Consider the following 10,785-nt stretch of genomic DNA (forward strand, 5'->3'; position numbering starts at 1 on the left):
AGTGTTGTATAATGAGGTAGCACGTGAGTTGTGATGCTCTCTGGGCGTCGCGGCGGGCTTCTCACTGTCTAGACAGGGTAGCAGCACCTGTCTTCTCTCAGCACACTGCCTTCATGAGCTCCGTGTCTGGTGGGTGTCCAAGGGTTGGCTGCACACTGACCCTCACCTTCACCCCGCCCGTCTCCCCTCAATACAATCCACACTTCATCTAAAGAGGTGCCCACACACACGCACCTATTACTTGCAAACTGTCAGTGCCGTACGTATCAGACATGATGATGGATGTGGATAGACGGGACTGCACTGGATTCACTCCGTCCTCACCATTCATCACAATGTACTGTCTATAGACCTCTGCCATTCATTTTAATCTCATATCCAAGTCGGATGGCAGGCGAGCGCCCATCCGGATGAAAGGTGCGTTTACCTGTTTATGCTTCGTATTTGTTTAAACCAATCACGTCGCCGGAGGCGGGACTCTGCGAGCGCTTGATTGCCGAACCATTAATGTTTAAACAGACACCACACACTTGCAAGTGTCTGCAAAGGTTACAGATCAACACCGTGCAGACTGACCACTGTAAAAAAAATACATGCTGTGTGGTTATGAAAGCGTAGTCCACTTGCGCGGATGAGTTTTCTTCGGTCTAGACTTGGTTCCCGGCCCCAATAGGTTCTGCTCCAACATTGTAGTATCGCTGGATCCGAGGTTTACTATTCATATGACTTTCCGTTGACTTTTGCACTGGAGACACTGCTCCTCGCTGCAGCCGTGTTGCATCCGCCTAACAGCCTACTACAGTGTTTTGATGTGGTGGTCATACATTGTTAATCCCGACCGCGGGGGACTCCCTTCGTCTTATTGTCCCAGCATTAATAATATATTCACATGTGGTTTTTGCGCATGCGATTGCCGTCTTCAGAGAACCATCACACGACTCCCGCCCCCCCCCCCGCTCTGATACTGCCTCCTTATGAATGATTCATGTAGTGCTCCCGCCTGCTATTCTGCCATCGAATCATTACCACGGCCCGTTAGTGGTGAGCACACAGAGACCTTGTATAGATTAGTGTTCCTCTGAAACCGTAAGGATCTATTTTACTGATGTTTTTTTTTTTTTTAAGAATTACTCTGCTGCACCGGCAGAGTCAGAGACTATGTGGCACATTTATCCTCTGAAAATAAAAGGTGGTATTTATATCTCTGGGGAAGGAAGAAGTCATTTTTTCTTTAATTCTATTCTGTTTGCGGGGCCACCAGCTGTAGCCGTGGTGAGGTGTTGCTGCTGACATGAGCTGTTTTTAGGAGCACCACACAAAGACGAAGAGGGAGGCTGGGTCCATGCTGAACCCCTCCCTGGACAGCAGAGGCAGCCAGCGGTACCCTGCAGGCTCAGTGGGAGGCCAGGGTTGGTTTTGAGTTAAACAGCAGCAGTACGTAGGCCTACAACTCAGGTACACTTCGATGGTGCAAAGCGTATAGGGAAATACATGAGTAGGCTTATGTAGTTGTACATGTATCTGAATTTCTCTCTCTCTCTCTCTCTCTCTCTCTCTCTCTCTCTCTCTCTCTCTCTCTCTCTCTCGCTCTCTCTCTCTCCTCCTCTCCTCTCTCCTCCTCTCTCTCTCTCTCCCTCCTCTCTCTCTCTCTCTCTCTCCTCTCTCTCTCTCTCTCTCCCTCCCTCTCCTTCTCTCTCTCTCTCTCTCTCTCTCTCCTCCCCTCTCTCTCTCTCTCTCTCCTCTCTCTCTCCTCTCTCTCTCCCTCTCTCCTCTCCTCTCTCTCTCTCTCTCTCTCTCTCTCTCTCTCCTCTCTCCTCATCTCTCTCTCTCTCTCTCCCTCATCTCCTCTCTCCTCTCTCTCTCATCCTCTCTCTCTCTCTCTCTCTCTCTCTCTCTTACTCTTCTCTCTCTCTCTCTCTCTCTCTCTCCCTTTATTTGAAATGAATATTGGCATGCATGTTGTTTTTCAACCTTTTTCATGTGTACTCACAAAAACACATTTGGCCCGACAACAGAAACCACAGAGGCACTATTGCATTTCGCTGAATATACCAGCATAGAGAAATACAACACGGGTCACAGAGTGACACCTCAGCCCTGTGTCCTCTGGCCCTTCCTGGGCGCGCTGTCCCCCCTCACCTCTCTTCATGCTGCTGAAGGCCAGGCAGTACTGGCCCACCAGCTCGCTGGACAGCAGGCCCGTTTGGTCCCGCACAGAGAAGCGCAGCAGGCTCAGCCCAGGGTCGCTGACGCTGAAGTTCATGGAGGCGTCCCAGCAAGGACTCAGAGCTGCGGAGACAAAGGTGGAGAGAGAAGCGATAATGTTGTTTTTATAGTAGTAGTGGTCGTACTTTAAAAATGTATAGGATATTTGAGACATATCATGCATGGTGGTGCGTCACTCATGCATCTGTGTACAACAGCACTAAATCTTGTGAAAAAGTTGGTAGCAATGATTGTTATTTATTTCATGAGTAGCAGTAGTAGTAGTCGTCATGCTATAAAAAAAAGTAAATGCTAATCATTCATGGTATTGTAATTAGCAGTAGGCCAATCAGTGGCCGTGGTTTAATTATAAACAGTAGCAGTTGTAGATGGATGGACTATGGATGCAGGGTGATTCAAAACACCACTGATGCATCAGTGTACCACCGTGTGTGTGGCGAGTTTTGGATCAAAAGGACCAGTCACGGCTACACTTCATGGCCCACTGCTCCTAAAAGGCAATCCTGTTTTACAATTTAAAGGCTCTTATCAGCGCAACTCACCCGAGTGGCCTGATGGCAGTCAACAGGAAATTATGTCCAAAGGAGGAATTCGAAAGAAATCACTGATGCAAATGATAGAAAATCCAAAGCCAATTTTATCCCTCCTAAACTGGATTGCTTTACACAATAGTATTCTGAGGGTCCTCATCCTAACTATGGCAGCACAAGCCTTGTTGAGAACACACTCTGTATTCAAAGGGTGCCCTCGATCATCAATCAATCCCACCACAGTCTGGGCTATAGTGGACACTTGTCAAAACACCGGGCATTTGGCTTCCCACCACAGACACGGCCAACAGAAACAGAACCTCTTGCGGGCCATTAGCGCGTTGGCCTGACTTAGGCATCGACACTGGCCTGAAGTACAGAGAGTTACAACATATCGGTTAAGTGGTTCCTCATAAAGCCTCAATGTCAAGTGTGGCACAAATTCCTGCTGATTGACGGACCGCACGCTCTCTCATTGAAACCCCCCGAAAGCCACTTGGAGCGAAGTGACCCATTGATTGGAAGCTTGAGGCTGAGATGGGGTGGATTGGAGGGGATACAGCTCAGCGCAGCCCCCGACGCTCAGGCCGGGCCACTCTGCTCCACGTTTAACTCTGGCTCTCTAGTTCGCCCACATGATTCCTAGTAGTAGTAGTAGTAGTAGTAGTAGAGTAGTATTATGTGCATTCTTTCACACACATTATGATAATGGTGTGCTGTGTTTGTGTTCTGTTATAGTGAAGGTATTGTGTAACAGTGATTTGTTTGTTTTAGAATGATCGTTTTGTGTTAGCATTGGTTTTTCCGCTATGTTGATCCATTTGGGGGCGGTTTGATCTTTATGTCATACACTGACTGATTTGTGTTACCATATTTGTGGTCTGTAACAGAGTATCATCGTATCTTCTGCAGCCTGTACATCACTTTGAAACACGGCAGTACTTACAGTTCTTCACCGTGTCCGTGTTCTTTCTGCACGCAGAATGCACACCATGGACCTCCACTCTGACGAAAGAGTCCAAGGTCTTCCCGCTCCTGGGAACGGGCAGGTGGGAGCCACTGATGACCTGCAGGAGGACAGACAGAAGGGTCAACCGATGTGTGATACAGGGAGGAGAGACGTGTTGAAGAGGGGGAAGATGAGCACCCAAAGTCAGGGCTGATAAAGGACGAGCAGCAAGAGGAGAGGGATGGAGAGAGAGGATAAAAGAGGGGAGGAGAGGAGTAGAAAGGAAGAGAGAAAGAGCAGAGGGTAGGTGGCGAGGAGAGGAAAGAGGAGACAACGGGAGAGGGAAGAAAGGACACCAGAGGAGTAGAGAAAAGCGAGGAGGAGACAGAAGCAGAGGGAGAATAGACGACTGGAGTGGAGTGCAGTCAGTGGAGAGGAGAGGAAAACAGAATATAAGAGAGAGGAGGAGGGTGATGACACAGGTCCACTGAGAGACTTATCTGCAGTCCTATCACACTGCGCTCTGATCAAAGGGAAATCTGTCTGCACTTATCCGGACATGCCATGCTTGCTACCATGTGCTGCTTTAGTGTCCAGTGCGCAGTTGCACCACACCATTCCACTCCTGCCGGCGAAGAACTGCAGTTTGACATTAGTATTCATACTCAGTGTCATGATACGTTGCATCGGGCTGCTGTGTTAATGAATTTCTCTCATTTGTTTCCTTTGTCTCATGTCGATGCCTTATTATGAAAATAAGTGTTTTTTGTCACCGTTGTAGGCTACCGGTACTTAGGAAAAATTGTACAGCAGTAGTGGTGACCTAGATACATTTTTCTCTTAAGTACTTGGAGTCCCGGGCGGCGTGATTGGGAAAACGTAGATAATGGTTGTGTATCTGCGGGGACAGGTGGGGCCTATAACGTCTGAGTTTCAGAGTCTATCGCACTCTGGAAAATGAGCTGGAAACCATCCAAACCCTTTGGGGGGGGGGGGGACATCATCACAACATCAGCCTGTACTACACGGCCACTTGTTGGGAAGCCGGCGTCTATCATTGTTTGCCCAGCTCTCGCTGTGTGTTGGTGCTGCTTTGTGAATGACAAACTGAGGATGACGCAGCTGTTAAGTTGGCTAATTGGACCCTGGAAACCCAGCATTGTCTCTATTATCTGCCCACTAATTCTCATCATACCCCTCGTCTGCCTGGGCCAGCCCCATGCAATGCCTTTGTCATACGAAGTACCCTCAATGTTGTACACACATAAGAGACCTGGGCAAAAAGCCCTCTAATGGGCTAGATAGCAGTCGTTGTGGTGGATTGGTTTCATAAGGTTCCACCCTGCGCTGCGATACACACACATGGGGGGGGATCCATGACGAACGGCCACGTTTTGGGCGTGCCAACCCAGTTTTAAGTATTCTGACGCACTCGTAAATCCCTGTGATTCTCCTTTGGACAGCAAGCTTTTACAACATTTGAGGTCATCTCCATAAACGTTGATTAACCCCTCCGAACATACTGCAGCATTATCACCCGTCGCTTTCCCCGCTCTTCCCCTCGCTCCTCCAGCCTGTTCCTCCAGAGGAGTGTCTTTCCCCCCTCTTCCCCTCGCTCCTCCAGCCTGTTCCTCCAGAGGAGTGTCCTCCCATGAATCTCAGCAGCGCCAGGGCGATGCAGCACTTTCAGCAGACCAGCACATTAGTAGCTAAAGGAGCCCGCCTACCGAGGGCGGTGAGTCTGTGCTTAGGCATGTGTGTGATACATCGCTCACTCTGCGTGCACACAACAGCTACACAACTCGGTCCTAAGGTGCGGCACGTCTGTCCACAACCAGCGTCTGTCCACCACAGCGAACCCACGCAGCAAATTGGATTCCTTTAAGTCTGACAGCGAACCCCAGCGGGGGGGGGGGGGATTAGCGTTGAGTGCCGCGGCCTGGAGGGGGCCCCCGTACCTTCAGCAGTAGCTGTGTGGGTCTGGGGCCCTGCAGGGAGGAGGCGGAGTTCCCCTGCCCTGACCGCCGCAGTGCCGCAGGCTTCAGGACGTAACCGCAGCGACCGTTGTCCTGGAAACGACCCCCGTTCAGGTCCATGGGCAGACCCAGGGACTGGAAGTTGAGTGCCACTGGGAGGGCGGAAAAAAACGACAACACAACAACAAAGACACACAATAGTGAAGACCGGTGACACACACACACACACACGCGACAGGGACGATAGGTGCAGCGCCACACTGCGCCAACGGACGACGTCGGTTTGAATAAATAAAACTGTGTTTTGGTTGCACCCTGCGGACACCCCTTTTCTGTTCCGGCATCTGTTTTGTTGAGTAGAAGGGAACTGTAAAATTCAGAGCCTCCCACGTATAACTTTGGGGAGGATTCCAACTCGCTGTGGTTTGTTCGCGCTGATTCACATAAACACAGTGGCGTAATGAAAGTGTCCTCATTACAGGACGGATCATTTCACACAGATTATGTGTGTGTGTCTGTGGGGGTGCGCCGCGATAACCAACAATAAAGCGAGATGAGACACAGTGGAGGCGAGCGGCAGATGTGACCACGTCGATATATTTCAATTGTGTTCTGTGTCAGCGTGGATCTGGCACCAGCACTTCTGGGAACCGGAAAAGAAACAGAGATTGATCCAGCTTTGTGCAAAATAACACCTGCCACTTCTCTGCCTCCCCCACCCTCTCCCACCTCACACGCCCTGTGGGGGGGAGGGCGGGGGAGGGGGGGGGCGACTGCTTACTGAGTCGTGGCGGCAGAGTTGAGCTACTACCCGGTCTCCCTAGAGACTTAAAGAAGTGTTGACCTCCATTTTTCTCACTGGCTTGATGGAAACACGGCAAGAATCAAAGCTGGCCGGTAGGCTTCTCCGGGGGGAAATCAGCGAGTATTAAAATCGTGGTTCCCACTGCCTGAGAGATTAATTGAGTGAAAGCGCTTTGCAGCAAGACAGGTGGACCGACAGGAAGACTAGTAGAGACCAGATTGGATGAATTGAGTCAGTCTGGAGGAGCTTACACCATCTGTGCCGAGCTGAAAGATTAGTACTAATGTTAATAGTCAATATGTTTGGTGTGTATTGTGTTATTGTAGCATTGTCGCAAACAGAGAACGGGAAGCCTATACAAACTGCAGAGAGAATCCCACAAAAACAAGTTATGCTGAGAGCCGACAAACACAGAAGAAAATGCAGAAACGATCGGCAGTCTGACGACGATTTAGCTCGGGCGATGTTTCTTGGGTGTTTCCAGATAATGGACCTCTGGACAAAGAATGACTATTGATACTCTCCACACAGAATGTTTACCTGAGTGTAACCAAAGCCCGCTCTACGTGATTGGTCAATACTACTTGGACAACAACAGAACGACAAACGGAAACCAGAACGCTTCGGATACTGATATCTTGTTCCGTTGCCTACAGATTCTGCATTCATATGCAGATATATGTTTAGAGATAATAGAAATGGCGGGAATGCGGGCACAGACCAAATACATTTCAGCTTCCTGGCAGAGACTTTCTGGCAACAAAAAGAAAGCCAATGTAGGCCTATATAACTATTTTGTCAAATAAAGACGTCCACTTTAAAATGCACACATAGAGTTGTCAGTGAGTGCAGTGTGGATATAAATGTTAATCAAATAATTTTTCATGGCTCTGAGTTTGTAGCTACCATGGTCCTTCAAAGAAAGGCATAGATCGGGCCATATTGTACAGCACTCAGACAAGATTAAGGTAGACTCTCCTCTTTTCTTCCTTAAGTCTTTAAGGATTTAATTGTTATTTGAAAAGGAAACTCAAGAGACTTCAGTGGAAGTCAATTCTCTGCGAGATAAAAGCATAAATGTATGATTATTACTTCAAACTGGCTTTGATTTCCTTGATACATTCAGATAATCCATTACCCTTCTGTGCAAATGTGTGTGCAAGTGTGTGTCAAATTGAGTATGTGTGTGTGTGCTTGCGTACGTGTGTGTCTGTTTGTGTGTGTGTGCATTTCTGTCTTTGTGTGTCTGTGAGTGCGTGTGTCTGCTTGTGCAGGTGTCTGTGTGTGTGTGTGTGTGTGTGTGTGCGTGTGTGTTTGTGCAGGTGTGTGTGTAGTTATGAGTGTAGGCTGTGTGTTCAGGTGTTTCTCTGTGTGTGTGTGTGTGTGTGTGGTGTGTGGTGTGTGTGTGTGTGTGTGTGTGTGTGTGTGTGTGTGTGTGTGTGTTGTGTGTGTGTGTGTGTGTGTGTGTGTGTGTGTCCTACCTAGCTGAGAGCCAATGCTCCAGAACTCCTGGGGGTTATAGTTGGAGGAGGAGGTCCGGGAGCCTGCCGGGTAGATCCTGCTGAGACACCTCTGGTTGTGGAGGATGAAGTCTCGACCTGGTGGGATTCACATTCAACAACTTATTTTGCGTTGTGTTAGACTCGTGTAGCGATGCCTCTAGGACCCGGGGGAGCAGGGGAGGGTTTACATAGGGTTCAGAAGGCTTTGGCCTTGCTCATTGCACCAAGCCTGGTTGTAGGTGTTTGTTGGTCAGATATCTGGAGCATCTGGTCAACCAACAACAGGTCGTCTTTGGAAGGATGCGATTTAAACGTTTTTCTTTAAATATTTCTGTGTAATTAATTGTTGATTGTTAATTTAATTATGTCATGCTTTCATTTAAACTAAAATTATATTGTACTGTTTATGACCTGTGATAACCTGAATACAACATGGTCAAAATTGACTAGCTGAATATTATATCGTAATAACAAAGGAGTTATAAGCCTCACCATCACTAAGTCTAGTTTGGGCCATACTAATCTGTGGTTTGCATCCTTGTTGAAATAGGAAACATCTCCATGGTTATTTCGATTCTCATTCTCTACACAGACTTGCTTTGCTGTGGGGTAAAACCTTTTTTCATTAATCACGCTCGCATTAATCATGTTTACGTTATTTTATTCATGAAGGCCTGTGTTTTGTGAAGTCCCTACAGTAGCAACAAACACAGTAGGCTGTCAGGGTCGTGGAGGATATAATGTGTCATATTCTGTCAGCAGGGGCCAAGTTTACTGAATTATTATTGTCAAAACAACATCTCTCTCAGCAGGGCAGGGACAGTTTATCTGATCATAATTCCCACAAATCATTTTGACCTCTTTTTTATTCTCCCCGGATATTGGGGGGCTGCTTTTAGTTATTCCTGTTTACGATACGTAAACATGAATAACTAAAAGCGTGTAAGTGTTTATCGACAGCCAATTCAATTTCCAGTTCTTAAATAGTGCTTTTAAGTGCTTACCATTTAAAAAAAAAAAAGCATAAACTGTTACTATAAAAATTAATCATACCTAATTTCGGACGTGATGGTAATTATTTTTGTTCCTGAGCACAATTTAATATTGATTGGACACTCGGACCTCCCAAATACCACTCGGTGGTCTTACCTGAGGCCCTGGCCAGCTTGTGTGCCTTCTTCTCCCCCATAGAGGTGTTCTGGTGGGGCGTCTGGTGGAGCCGGGCATGGCTGAAGCTAGTGAACTTCACCGACTGGGTGTAGATGACCAGGTCAGACAGAGCCTCTGCCACCATCACCTTCTTCACCTTGGGTACATAGGCGTGAGGATCAGAGCACAGACGGTTTGCTACGCTGAGACGGGAGCTTCATCCTTGTCCTCACTGAGGCCACAGCTCAACTCTCTTCCTCACTGTTGGAAGCTCTACATCCAAGCTCTTTCTATGCTTCCTTCTCTAATGTGTCCCTAAGATGAGTCGACACTGTAATATGCATCTGGGCCCCTGACTTACTTTCTTCTTTTGTTTTCTCAGAGACCAGAACTTTGATGGCTCTGCAGATCCCTCGTCTTCCTCGCCTTCCTCTCCCTCCTCTTCTTCCTCGCTCTCGTCTGCATCCCTGCTCGCTGCCTCCTCCCCTGCCTCGTTCGGAGCTCTGATCTTTTTGTTCTTAATGAGAACCTTGTACTTCAGGTCCTATCGACCCTCCGCACAGGTACACGGTCACACAGAAGGCATGGGTGCACATTGTGCATGAACACAAACAGGCAAACACGTGTAGGGTGCACACGCACACACACATAGGCCTACATCTCGCAGTCACACACACGAATGCACGTGCAATCCCAGCCTGAAGTGTCCCTCCTAACCGTCTACCAAGGCACTCGTTTCTCGCTAATTATCAGTGGCTCAAACGACGATCAAAGAATACATTTTCCTGACACAACAAGCAGCCCACCAGTTTTCCTTTCTTCTGAATTGCCAAAATGTTGCTTTGCTTCAAAGAGTCAGTCAGCTAGTGACCCAATGCACATCAATGAGTTCACAGAGTACATCTATGTTTGGCAGAATACAATGAATAACTTACGAGTGAATGCAGGCGCTGCTGCTCATACGATTCAACAGCCATTATTGATTGCTCAACTTGCGTCGGACTGCCCTCCCTATGTGAATGAACCGCGAGTAGCAGCAGCTAAATCACTTGGGTGCTCCTCAAGCGGAAGCCGCCGCCATCGCCATGGAAATAAGTCACTCACCCACCACAGACGAGGATGCAAACAAAAATAATTACAGCTCCGCCAGCCCTCCCAATCTATAGTCGTCTTCGCAGTATCCATCTCCCATACAAATTCTAAATACCTCGGCGTATTATTCCCGTTGGAAATTACAACGTTCACAATGAAAATTATAACCTTCAACACATTCGCTGGCACCGCGCTCTCTTGTTTTTAGTGTCGTTTCACAGGATGATGTATTCGTTTGAAGGCAGCACTTATGGGGTCATTATTCATGGCATCTGCTGAGGCAGTGTAACAGGGTTAATTTAAGAGTGATTATTCAGATAAATGTGTTTTCCTAAGCCCTTGATATCACTGAAGACTGACGAAGCAGGTGACGGACAATCGGTGCATAAGCTTGCCTTTGTGGTGCCTTTGATGACTCGGTCGAGGGATTTGAGAGCCACCTCGTCTCCAAGAAGTGGAATGCATGATAATTGACGTTTTTTATATTTATGGCGGCATTAGCGTTCGCTAGCTTGACTCTCTCTGCAACAGTGGGAGCATGACAGCACCTTGCGAA

At 47.9% G+C, this 10,785-nt stretch overlaps 1 protein-coding gene across 1 annotated transcript in view; it reads right to left on the reverse strand.

Moving 5' to 3' along the window:
- Nucleotides 1-1,302: 1,302 nt before the first annotated feature.
- Nucleotides 1,303-10,785, reverse strand: part of LOC130389747 (1-phosphatidylinositol 4,5-bisphosphate phosphodiesterase zeta-1-like) — a 14,774-nt gene continuing 5,291 nt past the window's right edge. The window contains exons 5-11 of the mRNA XM_056599680.1: nt 9,524-9,681; nt 9,138-9,352; nt 7,968-8,084; nt 5,664-5,833; nt 3,703-3,823; nt 2,140-2,289; nt 1,303-1,385 (exon numbers count right to left, since the gene is read on the reverse strand). Of these exons, the coding sequence (XP_056455655.1) occupies nt 1,303-1,385; nt 2,140-2,289; nt 3,703-3,823; nt 5,664-5,833; nt 7,968-8,084; nt 9,138-9,352; nt 9,524-9,681 (1,014 nt within the window). The remainder of the gene's footprint in view (nt 1,386-2,139; nt 2,290-3,702; nt 3,824-5,663; nt 5,834-7,967; nt 8,085-9,137; nt 9,353-9,523; nt 9,682-10,785) is intronic.

This window comes from Gadus chalcogrammus, chromosome 9 (assembly GCF_026213295.1).
Source record: "Gadus chalcogrammus isolate NIFS_2021 chromosome 9, NIFS_Gcha_1.0, whole genome shotgun sequence".
Taxonomy (NCBI): domain Eukaryota; kingdom Metazoa; phylum Chordata; class Actinopteri; order Gadiformes; family Gadidae; genus Gadus; species Gadus chalcogrammus.